Raw genomic sequence first — 14814 nt, 5'->3', positions numbered from 1 at the left:
AACCCACTGTGGGCTCTGTGCCATGATTCCTGGGATTGCACTCTTGTGTCACCAGCTGTCTGCTCTCTCCAGGGGCTGATGGCTTGGTGACACCCAGGTCACCTCCTGTCACCCTCCCCCAGCTCCTGAACTGGGCTTTGCAGGGTTCCTGCTCAGGAGGGCTTTTAGTGGGGCAGTGGTGACAGGAACCAAACCCTAGCTGGGGTGGGCAGGTGGCGTGTACACACTTCTGACAGAGGATGGGAGTTAGAGCTGGGATCAGGGAATCAGAAGGGTTGGAGAAGCTCCCTAAAGATCATCGAGTCCAAGCAGAAACCCAGCACTGACCCCTGTTCCAGACACCACATACATGTGAACACTTCAGGGATGGGCACTCCACCACTGCCCTGAGCAGCCCCTGCCAATCCCTGCCCACCCTTTCCATGGGGAAATTCCTGCTCTGCCCACCCTGAGCCTCCCCTGCCCAGCCTGAGCTGTTCCCTCTGCTCCTGTCCCTGTCCCTGTTCCCAGAGCCCGACCCCCCCGGCTGTCCCCTCCTGTCAGGGAGTTGTGCAGAGCCACAAGGGCCCCTGAGCCTCCTTTGCTCCAGGCTGAGCCCCTTCCCAGCTCCCTCAGCCTCTCCTGGGGCTCAGACCCTTCCCAGCTCCCTCAGCCTCTCCTGGGGCTCAGACCCTCCCCTGGACACGCTCCAGCTCCTTTTTGGCTGTGAATTAAATGAATTAAGAGCAAAGGAGAGATTTCCCCCTCTGGTGCTGCCCTGCTGCTGCCTGGTGCCCGTGGCTCTGTCCTGCATCCCAGAATGACCCAGTGGCTGTTGTGTCCCTGCAGGTGCTCCGTGGAGGGGCCAGCCAGCGGCCCCTGACCCCCAACCAGAACCAGCAGGGCCAGCAGGCCGATCCTCTGGTGGCCGCCGCCGCCGTCAACTCTGCGCTCGCCTTCGGCCAGGGGCTGGCAGCAGGGATGCCAGGTGAGTGTGCCAGCCTGGGCACCTCCTGCAGCCTGGCCTGCCACCAGCAGGGCCCTCTGGTGCTGCTCTGGGGGCTCCTGCAGGGGGAATGCCAGCGTGGGTGTGTGCCCAGCTGGCAGCACTGGGGGGGCGCAGGTGACAGCAGTGTTATCTCCAGTGGCAGCACAGGTGACAGCAGTGCTATCTCCAGTGGCAGCACAGGTGACAGCAGTGCTATCTCCAGTGGCAGCACAGGTGACAGCAGTGTTATTTCCAGTGACAGCACAGGTGACAGCAGTGCTATCTCCAGTGGCAGAACAGGTGACAGCAGTGTTATCTCCAGTGGCAGCACAGGTGACAGCAGTGCTATCTCCAGTGACAGCACAGGTGACAGCAGTGTTATCTCCAGTGACAGCACAGGTGACAGCAGTGCTATCTCCAGTGGCAGCACAGGTGACAGCAGTGCTATCTCCCTGTGGCTGCACTGTGCTCCAGGAATTGATGGCTCCTGTGGAAAATCAGCTCCAGGTTTTCTGTGGATTGCTCAGGTTTATGGGATCTGCAGTTTAGACCTCAGAGGTTTCTCAGTCCTGTTCATTATCTCAGCCAGGTGCTCCACTTAACAGGGGCTTCCTGCCACAGCTGCTCTTCCAAACAGGGAAAGGAAAGGGATGAAACAGAGCAGGGTTTAGTTCTCATTTCTAGCTCTTCATTGGAGAAGCTGCTGTAGGAATTCTGATCCCTGAGGCTTGGGGGTAAAATGCTGCTGAAATTGAGTTATCCAGAATATTATTGTGATGGCAAAGGAAAAACCTGATAATAATGTGCAGGTGTGTCCTGCTGGTCAAATGTAAGGAAAAAAGGATTATTTGGGTTTCAGGTCTCCTTGCTGGCAGTGTCATGTGGTTATTAATGGGGTTTTTTAATTGTTTGAGGAGAATGTTGCAGTGTTAGGGTACAAAGTGAACTGTGCAGATTTCATTTGATCTCTGTTATTTAGGTTGTATTTGCAGAGGAAACCCACACATATATACAATTAATTACAGATATATACAATTACAGATATATACAATTACAGATATATATGTGTACCTGTATTTGCAAAGCAAATATTCACAGGGAACATTCTCTTAGTGAGCCCCACCCCAGAGAGTCACTGCATTTAATTTTAGTGTTTTCATTTGATGTAGAATTCTGTAATGAGGTGCCTGAATCACTGTATTCTGTCAGTGTGCTGCTGTGTGTATCACCAGCATTTAGGAGAGTTTATTTACATGCATTAAAGAGTATTTCATGGTACCAACCTTCCAAAATACAGAAGTGGAAGTTTCCTGTGGGGGTCCCCTAGCAGCCCCAGCCCTGAGCAATCCCAGCACATGTTGTACTTACCATGGAGCAGAAATGTTGTGTTTTAAACCCTTGTTTAGCTGAATTGACACTGGTGACTGTGTAATATAAAAGATTCAGGGGGCAAAAAGCCTTTTCTACCTGAAATTCTTCATGTAAACTCATGGAATTTTTGGGAAAAGCAAGGCTGTTCTTGTTGTTTTTTTTTTTTTTTTCCATTCAGCTTTTCTATTAAAAACCCTCTTGCACTGCACTTACTGGACAGAAGTGCTGTGTTTGTCACCTGCCCTGTCACCTGTGCTTGCCTCTGCAGGGTACCCAGTGCTGGCTCCTGCTGCTTACTACGACCAGACTGGAGCCCTGGTGGTCAATGCTGGGGCCAGGAACGGCCTGGGGGCTCCTGTGCGCCTGGTGGCCCCTGCCCCTGTCATCATCAGCTCCTCTGCAGCCCAGGCAGGTGAGTGCTGTCCCTGCTGTCCCCTCCTGTCCCCTCCTGCCCAGGCAGGTGAGTGCTGTCCCTGCTGTCCCCTCCTGTCCCTGCTGCTCAGGCAGGTGAGTCCTGGCCCCCCCATTGTTTCAGACAGGTGAATTCTGGTCCCTCCAAGTTCCTGCTGTGTCCCCAATGTCCCCACCCTCCATGCTCCACTGGCAATGATGACAAACTTGCCCTCACTGAGATCCATCCAGGGGTTGGTGTTGAGAATCTTCCTCTGTGCTCAACTTGGGCTGAGCCTCCGGAGCAGCCACGGAGAGGGGGAGGAGCAGGAACTGGAATTATTTGATAGAGTTTCCCTGTAGGTATTTAGGTTTGTCCCCTGGCACCAGCTTTCCCACCTTCTAGAACCTTCAGAATTCCCAGGAGAGCTCAGAGCCCCTGGCAGGGCCTGGAGGGGCTCCAGGAGAGCTGCAGAGGGACTGGGGACAAGGCAGGGAGGGACAGGACACAGGGAATGGCTCCCAGTGCCAGAGGGCAGGGCTGGCTGGGATCTTGGGCAGGAATTGTTCCCTGGCAGGGTGGGCAGGGCTGGGATGGAATTGCCAGAGCAGCTGTGGCTGCCCCTGGATCCCTGGCAGTGCCCAAGGCCAGGCTGGACACTGGGAGGTGTCCCTGGGGTGGAACAGGATGAGTTCTCAGGTCCTTTCCACCCCAGACCATTTCATGATTCGTGCCTTATGACATCACTGTGCCCAAATTGGCCTCATGAGTTGCTTTGGCATTTATTTGGGTTCCTTGGAAGTTCAAGGCTTTCAAAAGGATTTTTATCCAGAATTTGTTGGTGTGAGCAGCCCCTGCCAGCACTGGGCTCAGATTATGAAATAGGCCTTTTAATTGTTTTCTCGTAGCTCTTGTTTGTTTTGCTTTTTCTTTAACTTTGGAACTGGCTGAAAACCAAAAGTCCTTGGGTTTGATGTTCTTGGCACCTCAGAACATTGTTTCATCTGCTGAAGGATCGTTTCAATTATTTCAAAACTCGGGTTTCTTAATTGGCCCTTGGGAGTGTGGGGCTGCACTGATTGGACTCGTGGATCTTTGGAGAAAGAACCATTGCTGGTTTTGATCTGTGCCAGCTCCAAGAGCACGAGAGCAGCACGAACAGCTGGGCATGGCTGGAGTCTGGGCACACAGAACAAACAAACCTGCTGGGTTTAACTTGCAGAATTGTGCTGATGGGATTTTTCAGTGTTTTTCCCCGTGTGTGTGTCCCGCAGCAGTGGCGGCGGCGGCGGCCTCGGCCAACGGAGCAGCGGGGGGGCTGGCAGGGACCACCAACGGCCCCTTCCGACCCCTGGGCACGCAGCAGCCCCAGCCCCAGCCCCAGCAGCAGCCCACCAGCAACCTGGCCTCCAGCTCCTTCTACGGCAACAGCTCCCTGAGCAGCAACTCGCAGAGCAGCTCGCTCTTCTCGCAGGGCTCCGCCCAGCCCAACACCTCGCTGGGCTTCGGCAGCAGCAGCTCCCTGGGCGCCACGCTGGGCTCCGCCCTGGGCGGGTTCGGCACCGCAGGTGAGAGCTGGGGCAGCCTGGGGGGGCTGGGAAAACAGTGGAGGAGTGGAAAAAACATGTTTATTTAACAGGCTGAGCACTCCCCAGCTCAAAAATGAACAATACTGAATAGCAGTGCTCTGAAGAGATGTGTACTGGTTTAGGGTAAATCGGGGAGAAAAACCTCCCAGTGGGGTCCCTCTGGGGAGGAGATTCAAGCAGTCCCTTTCCCAACTGGTTCAGGGAAATACTTCCTTGGAGAGAAGTGGAAAAAAAATTTTTTTAACAGGCAAAACACTTCCCATCACAAAAATGACCAATACCAAACAGCAGAACCTCTCTCTGCTCTGAAGAGATGTGTCTTGGGTTAGAGTAAATCAGGGAGGAAACTTCTCAATGGGGTCCCTCTGGGAAGGAGATTCAAGCAGTCCCTTTCCCAGTTGGTTCAGGGAAATACTTCCTTGGAGAGAAGTGGAAAAAAGTGGTTTTAACAGGCAAAACTCAACAGAGTTTGTGGGTCACAGCTCACTCAGGCTGTTCTCTGGTGCTGGGAAATGTCACAGCCCAGGCTTGTGGCTCACAGGTGTGAGCTCCTTGTGCTCCTCTGGGTTTCAGTCCAGAGCAGGTTCAGACAATTCCAAGAAAAAGGGGAAAAACAAACCACAGTCCAGGGAGCTTCTGTGCCTCAGCTGGCCAGAAAACCTGACCAAGAGCACAGCAGAGCTCTGGGGTGCCCAGGATGTTGCTCCATCCTTGTGCATTATTCACTGTGTGCTACAGGGTTTGTGCTCTGAGCTGAGCCCTCCTCATCCATCCCAGCCTAACTGGGAATTCTCCTTGAGGGATTACTTCAGGCTTTTAAAATCTGCAGTTCTTGGCTAAAACGCTTTTAGTAGGTGATAATTAGCAGTAGCAGAGTAATTAAGTGGGATTGTTAGTGTGTTATCAGTGGTTTCCCTGCTGTGGAGCCCTGGGCTCTCAGGAGTTGCTCCCAGTGTGTCAGCTCACAGTAAAGGCTGAGTGCTCGCCCTGGCTCTGGAGGAGCTGGTCTGGGCTGGTTTCTGTGCTTTATTCTGGCCATTGTTCCCACCCCAGCCCAGGAGAATCCTCTCTGTGGCTGGGAGACTCCTCCCACCCATGGTTGGTGTTGGCCAGCTGCAGACAAGGTCCCATTCAGAATCAAACTCATGTCTGTGGTTTTTTAGGTTTTTATTTTTTCTCTTAGATTTGTGTTTTTTTGAAGTGGAGCAATTGTTTTAATTACTGCTCAGTCTCAGGGCAGTAATTATGTCCTGCGCTTTGCTGTGAAGGGCAGGTTCCAACCTGGCTCCATCAGAGCAGGCTCAGGGAGGTGCTGCCACCTCCCAGAGGAGCAGTTTGCAATAAAAGGTTATTCTGAATATTTCTCTTCAACCCAGCCCGAGAATTGGAACCATCTTGGTTCCAGGTAAACACAGATTTGCTTCTCTCACCTCAGTTCATTTAACTAATTGGATTCCATGAGTGGTTGTGCCAAGATGCACAAAGTTCTTTTCCCTCAATCAATGACTAAACTCTGATCCTGCTGCTTCTGGAGCCCCTGTGCACCATGAAAAATGATCAGTTCATGGCAGTTAACAATTTCACTATTTATTGAACAAGATTTTAATGCAAAATTGATTTTTTCCCCTCAAGTTGACAGTGCATTTAAAGGGTTTGTATTTGCCTGTTGAGACAGTGCTCAAAAACTGTGGGGATGGGAGTGAACGGGGATGGACGGGAGTGAACGGGATGGACGGGGATGGACGGGAATGGACGGGAGTGGACGGGGATGGACGGGGATGGACGGGATAGACGGGAGTGGATGGGAGTGGATGGGAGTGGACAGGGGTGGATGGGGATGGACGGGGATGGACGGGATGGACGGGGATGGACGGGGATGGACGGGATGGATGGGAGTGGACGGGGATGGACGGGGATGGACGGGAGTGAACGGGATGGACGGGGATGGATGGGGATGGACGGGGATGGATGGGAGTGGACGGGATGGATGGGAGTGAACAGGGATGGACGGGATAGACGGGAGTGGATGGGAGTGGACAGGGGTGGATGGGGATGGACGGGATGGATGGGGATGGACAGGGATGGACGGGGATGGACGGGATGGACGGGAGTGAACGGGATGGATGGGAGTGAACGGGGATGGATGGGGAGGGACGGGGAGGGACGGGAGTGGACGGGGATGGACGGGGATGGACGGGATGGACGGGAGTGAACGGGATGGACGGGGATGGATGGGAGTGGACGGGATGGATGGGAGTGAACAGGGATGGACGGGATAGACGGGAGTTCAGGGCTGCTTGTTGGGGATGGGAGGGGAGGAGCTCGGGGAGATCAGGCTGCCCTGAGGGGCCAGGGCAGAGGTGTCAGCCTGTCCCCAAAGGTGACATTGTGTCCCCAGAGGTCTCAGTGTGTCCCCAAGGTGTCAGTGTGTCCCCAAAGGTCTCACTGTGTCCCCAAGGGTGTCAGTGTGTCTCCAAAGGTGTCAGCATGTCCCCAAAGGTCTCAGTGTGTCCCCAAGTGCGTCCTCAAAGGTCTCAGTGTGTCCCCAGATGTCTCAGTGTGTCCCCAAGTTGTCCGTGTGTCCCCAAGGGTGTCAGCGTGTCCCCAAACATCCCAGCATGTCTCCAAACGTCTTAGTGTGTCCTCAAGTGTGTCCCCAAGTTCTCAGTGTGTCCCCAAAGGTGTCACTGTGTCCCCAGGTGCTCAGCCTGTCCCCAGGTGTGTCCCAAGCCAGCGTGGTTCCTTCCCTGAGGAGATTTCCTGTTCTGCCCTTGGTGCTCCTGGATTTCTGGAGCTCCTTTCTCCCTGTGCTCTCTGAGAACCATCCTCCAAAGCACTGGAGTCAAAGACAGGACTCCAGCAATCATTAAGCTGTTTGCTCACTCCCAGCGTGGTTTGAATGGCTGGAGCTGGTTTCAGTGGCTGTGTTTGTGCTCTCAGGGCTGTCTCTCACCTGTGCATTTGCCCCGTTGCAGTGGCCAACTCCAGCACGGGCAGCGGCTCTCGGCGGGACTCGCTGACGGGCAGCAGCGAGCTCTACAAGAGAACCTCCAGCAGCCTGACCCCCATCGGCCACAGCTTCTACAATGGCCTGGGCTTCTCCTCCTCCCCCGGGCCCGTGGGCATGCCCCTGCCCAGCCAGGGCCCAGGCCACTCCCAGACTCCTCCTCCTTCATTGTCCTCGCACGGCTCCTCCTCCAGCCTCAACCTGGGTAAGAGCCTGCTCTGCTTCTCCTGCCTGGTACTGGGTCAGAGCCCTCCTGAGCCTGGGTTAGAGCCCTCCTGAAACTCCTGAGCCTGGGTTAGAGCCCTCCTGAAACTCCTGAGCCTGGGTCAGAGCCCTCCTGAGCCTGGGTCAGAGCCCTCCTGAGACTCCTGAGCCTGGGTCAGAGCCCTCCTGAGCCTGGGTCAGAGCCCTCCTGAAACTCCTGAGCCTGGGTCAGAGCCCTCCTGAGCCTGGGTCAGAGCCCTCCTGAAACTCCTGAGCTGAGCCTGGGGGTCAGAGCCCTCCTGAAACTCCTGAGCCTGGGTCAGAGCCCTCCGAGCCTGGGTAGAGCCCTACGAGCCTGGGTAGAACCTCCTGAATCCGGGTCTTAAGCCTGGGGTCTAGCCCTCCTGAGCCTGGGCTAGAGACCCCCTGATCCTCCTCCTGCCTGATCCTGGGTTAGAACCTTCCTGATCCTCCTCCTGCCTGATCATGGCTCAGGGTCCTGTCCTGCTCTCCCTGGAGCATCCCCAATTCCTTGCTTTCCTCAGTTGGGTGGGGTCCCACAACCATTTGGGTGGAAAACAATCTTTAATTCAAGTCCAGCCCCTCCTGTGTGTCTTGCATGGTTCAGCTGGGAACAGTTTCCATCTTCCCTGATTTCCTCAGCTCCAAATGAGGGATAATATTCCCAAGTGTTTAAAAAGCAGCATTTTCTTGCACAGGTCTTGGTAACAGCAGCAATAGTTTGTGGAATACAATAGATAAGGAGGGTTGATCTTCAATTTAAATGGTTTTAAAGGGGATGTTTTAAAATGCCTGTTAAATTGGGAATAATGAGCTTAGAATACAATTCCTCCTTTTAACCAATATTCCCTGGAGCAGTCCTCAGCTTTGAGGATTTGCTGAGTTTACCTTGGAAAATTTCCCATCAGTGTGGCCTTATCAAAAGCACAGGAGGAATAATTTTGGGAAGATCCATGACTTTGTGCAGCTGAATCTTCTCAAAGAGCTTCTGCCTGGCCTGCAATAAAGTAAATCTTAAAAATAAATAAAGCAAATATTAAATAATAAAGCAGTGCTCATCTGAACCTCCTGAAGTGTTCAGTCCCTCATAAACAAACCAAAGAGATTATTTGTTGCACCTGCAGCAGGTAATTTAATATTTCCTCCAAAAATTCACTTGGTTTGGGTTGTGTCATGAATCTGCTGGGTTTAACAAAACTTCTGCTTTTCAGAGCAGTCCCCCCCTCAGCAGACACTGGATTTATCATGTTTATTCCATGCATGTGTGATAAATCCAATGCTGGCTCTAGGTTAGCTGCAATAGTCATAAATATGATTTTTAGAGATCAGGTTTAGATTTACCATCGTGCCTTGTTCAAAGCTTTAATAAAACTGGAAGGATTTTACCTTGATTTGTGCAGCTGTAGAGCCCTTGGCTGACAGTTAAATGGCCACAATAAATTAGTCCTGAGGAGGAAGCAGATTCTAAACCTGGCAGTAGAAAAAAGTTCATTGCCCTTGCAACAGAAAAAATGGTGGATCTGTTTGGGAGCAAACTCTGGAAAGAAATTGGAATTAGCACCCAGAAATGGGTTGTGCTCCAGAGGATCAGTGTGGGATTTCCTATCTTGCCAAAATCTTGCTGTCCTGGTGGCCTGGTCCTCTCTGTGGCTGATTCCCTGCTGGGTGATGCTGAGGGTCAGATCCCACCTGGGATAGCTCTGGTTTGGAGGAATTTGACCTTGAAATGCATGAAAAGTCACTTTATTTCTTAAAGTTTCTCTTTCCCTGGTAGTGGAGGCAGTGGGAGGGACAGGTCTGGTTTCCTTTGGGTATAAATTCAGTTCTGATGGGGAGGAGAAGCTCCAGGAGAGCTCAGAGCCCCTGGCAGGGCCTGGAGGGGCTCCAGGAGAGCTGCAGAGGGACTGGGGACAAGGCAGGGAGGGACAGGACACAGGGAATGGCTCCCAGTGCCAGAGGGCAGGGCTGGCTGGGATCTTGGGCAGGAATTGTTCCCTGGCAGGGTGGGCAGGGCTGGGATGGAATTGCCAGAGCAGCTGTGGCTGCCCCTGGATCCCTGGCAGTGCCCAAGGGCAGGTTTGGAGCAGCTGGGACAGTGGGAGTGTCCCTGGGGTGGCACTGGGTGAGTTTTCAGGTCCTTTCCCTCCATTCCCAATTCCATGACAGCACAGACACTTCTCTGTAAGAAGCTCAAGGTTTTCTCCACTGAGGAGCAGTTTGTGATGAAGAACTGCACAGGGCTGTTCCTGAATGCTCTGAGATGATGCCCTGTCCCTGGCTGAGGGCAGGGAAGCCCTGGGGGCAGTGCCTGGGTTTGGGGGCTCAGCCAGGGGAGTCACTCCAGCAGCTCTGGCTCCAGGTTCCACACTGACATCAGCCCAGGTGTGATTAAAGGCTGAGCTGTGGCTTTGCCTTTGTCACTCTGGGTGTGGCAGTCCCTGCCAGGGCTGTGCAGTGACCCTGCTCTGGCTCCCTGGCAGCTCAAAGGGCTGGAAAATGAGGGGCATTTATCAAGCTGGGCTTGTGCTGGTGGTGTAAAGTGACCTTGTGAAGGGTCTGGGCAGTGCTGAGTGCCTGAAATAACCACACACAGCTCCTGTGGGAAGAGCTCCTGGAGAGAGCTGAGTGTGCTGATACTCCAGGGTGTGAGGGGTGCCAAGGCAGCAAGGGGGCTCTGCTCCCCAGATGAAATTTAGATGACAATTAGAGATTTTGTAAATTAGTAAATGAATACTTTTTAAGTTCTAGGATTTTATTTTGGCCAGATTATGCTTTATAGAGGGACAGGACACAGGGAATGGCTCCCACTGCCAGAGGGCAGGGCTGGCTGGGATCTTGGGATATTCCATCCCAGCCCTGCCCACCCTCCCAGGGAACAATTCCTGCCCAAAATCCCATCCAAATCTCCACTTTTTCAGTTTGAAGCCATTCCCTGTGTCCTGTCCCTCCCTGCCTTGTCCCCAGTCCCTCTGCAGCTCTCCTGGAGCCCCTCCAGGCCCTGCCAGGGGCTCTGAGCTCTCCTGGAGCTTCTCCTCTCCAGGGCAGCACCCCCAGTTCTCCCAAAGGAAGAAGGAGCTGTTTCATTGTAGTTACTGGTAAAATCTGATGAAATCTGGATCTGACCAAGTCCTGGCACAGAGGAGTTGGAGGCACCCAAGATTTCAGGCCTTTGGTGGGGCTCAGAATTGTGATTTAGAAAACCTGTTCCCCACAGGATCTCTCTGTTCCCAGGTGATGCTGAGCATGGCCTGCAGGAGAGGCAGGGATGGGGGAGAGGGGAGTCCCTCTGAACCTCCTGGGCTGGGCTTTGCTCAGAAATCCTCTGACACATTTTCTGTGCTGCTTGTGCTGTTAGCTCAGAGATGACAGCCTGAGTGCCAAACCTGCCTTTCCCATCAGGAACTGTTTCACTTCAGTCCCCTCTCTTGCTTTCCTCCAGGCATTGAAACAAAAAGTGGGGATTCTGAGAATTGCAGATGTGTGGGAGGCATGGGTGCCCCACTGCTCAGCTTGTCCCTCCTGGGTTTCCTTCACTGGAAAGTGCTGTGCTCATCCTGTGGCAGTGCTGGTCCTTCCAGGAGACAGGAATGTCAGGAATATCCCCTGGTGGCTGGGAGTGTTGCTCAGAGTGGGAGTTGGGGTGGTGGACACTCAGCTCTCCTTTACCTTGGGAACAAAAGAGGGGAAAGAGGGTCTTCCCCTTCCTTGGGCAAGGAGAGCTTTGGCACCATCTGCAGAGAAATTTGCCCAGCTCAGAGATGTAGAATCACAAAATATCCTGAGCTGGAAATGAGCCCCAAAGGTCATAATTAATAATTAATCAGGCTGTTACCAGATCCAGAATTTTCATCCAGTTTCCTGCATGGCAGCTTCCTCCAGGTGTCAGTGGCTCTGCAGCTCCCTCAGCTCTGTTTTTATGGGATATTTTAATTCCAGCCCAGCTACCAGGGGTTCCTTGGAGCTCTCCCATCCCTGGCACAGATTCCTGCAGTGCCATTCCCCTGGGATTCCCCCCTGCCTCAGCCTGGCCCTGCAGGTCCCTGTTTGATCAGGGACTTTGTTCCAGCCAGGAAAATCCATGCAGGCTCCTCCTGCACCAGCAGAGGGATCCCAAGCCCTGCAGGAAAGGCAGAAATCAAATCCTCTGCCACGTGCTGAGCCACATCCTGAAAAGTGGCAGCCAGGGAAGCAGCACAGGAAGGTTTAAGTTTGTTGTTGTCAGAGCTTCTCTTTGTGGGATGAAGCATCACCTGTCCCCATATTCCTGTTTTTGGGTAGCACAGATCTCTGTTAATGTGCCTGCAGATATTTCAGCCATTTGTGAAAGCACAGGGGTTTAAAATCTTTATTGGTTTTAATATATTGTATTTACCTGTGTTCGATAGTAATTTGTGGTTTTATCTCCATATTTTTAATACTTTTATATCTATTCCCCACCCCCAGCATACTTCTTTTAACTCAGGTATTGCCAGGGCAGCAGGAGAGGTGGAAAAAGCCTGAGGATGGAGGCAAAGTCAGTGGAAACAGCAAAAAAGCTAAAATTTGGGAGTGTTGGGATTGCCACTGGTCTGGTTCAGGCAGTTTGGACACAGATGGAGGAACAGAAGTTGTTTTGCTCTGTCAGAAAGTCACAGTCACAGATGTGATGTCACTGAGTAGAGGCAGAATCAGAATACTCTGATTTAGAAGGGATCAGAGTCCTTTGCTGGAGTCTGTAGCTGTTCCCAGCCCAATCCAGCAGTGCCACAGATGCTTAGACATATCCCCATGTGAATTCCTTGGAGGGCAGCTCACTCAGCTTGGTCAGGAATCACAGAATGGGATCTTTGGGGCTGGAAAAGCCCTTTGGGGTCATTGAGTCCCACCTGAGTGATGGACCAGCCCAGAGTGCTGAGTGCTATGTCCAGGAATTCCTTGGACTCCTCCAGGGATGGGGATTCCAAGCCTCCTGGTGGTTCCAATGCCTGAACACACAGTGAGGAAATCCTGCCTAAAAATCCCAGCTAGAAATTCTTCTAGAAATCCCACCTTAAAATCCTGTTTAGCTGAATGTCAGATCCCACTCATGATGGAACAGAACTCAGGGGTCCAGTGTCACATCCCTGTTGCCCATAATCCCCATCCATGCCTTGTTCCCTTATCCCCATCCTTGCCCTGTCCTCTTGATCTTCATCCCCATTCGTTCCTCATTCCCTGTTCCTCACCCTTTACCCTGTCCTCTTCCCTGTTCCTCACCCCATCCATTCCCTGTTCCATTCCCTGTTCCTTACCCCACCCATTCCCTGTTCCTTACCCCATCCATTCCCTGTTCCTTACCCCATCCATTCCCTGTTCCATTCCCTGTTCCTTACCCCACCCATTCCCTGTTCCTCACCCTATCCATTCCCTGTTCCATTCCCTGTTCCTCACCCCTTACCTGCCCTCTTCCCTGTTCCTCACCCCTTCCGTGTTCCCTGTCCTGTTCCCTGCCCTCTTCCCTGTCCATGTTCCATGCCCTGCTCTCACCCCTGTCCCTGTTCCCTGTCCATGCCATGTGTCCCGTTCTCACCCCTGCCCTGTCCCTGTCCCTTTCCCTATCCCCACTCTCACCCCTGCCCTGTCCCCACTCTCACCCTGTCCCTGTCCCTGCCCTGTCCCTGCTCTCACCCTGTCCCTGTCCCTGCTCTCACCCCTGCCCTGTCCCCACTCTCACCCTGTCCCTTACCCCGCTCTCACCCCTGCCCTGATCCCACTCTCACCCCTGTCCATGCCCTGTCCCCACTCTCACCCTGTCCCTGTCCCTGTCCCCACTCTCACCCTGTCCCTGTCCCTGTCCTGTCCCTTACCCCGCTCTCACCCCTGCCCTGTCCCTTACCCTGTTCTCACCCCTGCCCTGTCCCCACTGTCACCCCTGCCCTATCCCCACTCTCACCCTGCCCTGTCCCTGCTCTCACCCTGTCCTTGTCCCTGTCCCCACTCTCACCCTGCCCTATCCCCACTCTCACCCTGCCCTATCCCCACTCTCACCCTGCCCTGTCCCCACTCTCACCCTGCCCTGTCCCCACTCTCACCCTGCCCTGTCCCCACTCTCACCCTGCCCTGTCCCTGTCCCTGTTCTCACCCCTGCCCTGTCCCTCCCGCAGGGGGTCTGACCAACGGCAGTGGCCGGTACATCTCGGCGGCGCCGGGGGCGGAGGCCAAGTACCGCAGCGCCAGCAGCGCCTCCAGCCTGTTCAGCCCCAGCAGCGCGCTGTTCCCCTCCTCGCGCCTGCGCTACGGCATGTCCGACGTGATGCCCTCGGGCCGCAGCCGCCTGCTCGAGGACTTCCGCAACAACCGCTACCCCAACCTGCAGCTGCGCGAGATCGCCGGCCACATCATGGAGTTCTCGCAGGACCAGCACGGCTCCAGGTGCTGCAGGGGCTCGGCGGGGAGCTGGGGGTGATGGGCTTGGGCTCTGGGTGTGTGCTGGGGGTGATGGGCTTGGGCTCTGAGTGTGTGTGCTGGGTGTGTGTGTGCTGGGTGTGTGTGCTGGGTGTGTGTGTGCTGGGTGTGTGTGTGCTGGGTGTGTGTGCTGGGTGTGTGTGCTGGGTGTGTGTGTGCTGGGTGTGTGTGCTGGGTGTGTGTGCTGGGTGTGTGTGTGCTGGGTGTGTGTGCTGGGTGTGTGTGCTGGGTGTGTGTGTGCTGGGTGTGTGTGTGCTGGGTGTGTGTGTGCTGGGTGTGTGTGTGCTGGGTGTGTGTGTGCTGGGTGTGTGTGCTGGGTGTGTGCTGGGTGTGTGCTGGGTGTGTGTGCTGGGTGTGTGCTGGGTGTGTGCTGGGTGTGTGCTGGGTGTGTGTGCTGGGTGTGTGCTGGGTGTGTGTGCTGGGTGTGTGTGTGCTGGGTGTGTGCTGGGTGTGTGTGCTGGGTGTGTGTGCTGGGTGTGTGTGTGCTGGGTGTGTGTGTGCTGGGTGTGTGTGCTGGGTGTGTGTGTGCTGGGTGTGTGTGCTGGGTGTGTACTGGGTTTGTGCTGGGTGTGTGTGCTGGGTGTGTGTGCTGGGTGTGTGTGCTGGGTGTGTGTGCTGGGTGTGTGCTGGGTGTGTGTGCTGGGTGTGTGTGTGCTGGGTGTGTACTGGGTTTGTGCTGGGTGTGTGCTGGGTGTGTGTGCTGGGTGTGTATGCTGGGTGTGTACTGGGTTTGTGCTGGGTGTGTGTGCTGGGTGTGTGTGTGCTGGGTGTGTGCTGGGTGTGTGTGTGCTGGGTGTGTGTGCTGGGTGTGTGTGTGCTGGGTGTGTGTGTGCTGGGTGTG

At 54.2% G+C, this 14814-nt stretch overlaps 1 protein-coding gene across 8 annotated transcripts in view; it reads left to right on the top strand.

Moving 5' to 3' along the window:
* Positions 1 to 14814, top strand: part of PUM1 (pumilio RNA binding family member 1) — a 90526-nt gene that overhangs the window by 56503 nt on the left and 19209 nt on the right. For all 8 annotated transcript variants that reach the window (XM_079325787.1, XM_079325783.1, XM_079325782.1 and 5 more), the window contains exons 11-15: positions 829 to 967; positions 2607 to 2750; positions 4004 to 4297; positions 7294 to 7530; positions 13673 to 13940. In XM_079325787.1, the coding sequence (XP_079181913.1) occupies positions 829 to 967; positions 2607 to 2750; positions 4004 to 4297; positions 7294 to 7530; positions 13673 to 13940 (1082 nt within the window). The remainder of the gene's footprint in view (positions 1 to 828; positions 968 to 2606; positions 2751 to 4003; positions 4298 to 7293; positions 7531 to 13672; positions 13941 to 14814) is intronic.

Source organism: Erithacus rubecula, assembly GCF_903797595.1.
Source record: "Erithacus rubecula genome assembly, chromosome: 23".
Taxonomy (NCBI): Eukaryota; Metazoa; Chordata; class Aves; order Passeriformes; family Muscicapidae; genus Erithacus; species Erithacus rubecula.
The sequence above is the reverse complement of the archived record's forward strand: the minus strand, read 5'-3'. Positions and strand labels throughout refer to the sequence as shown.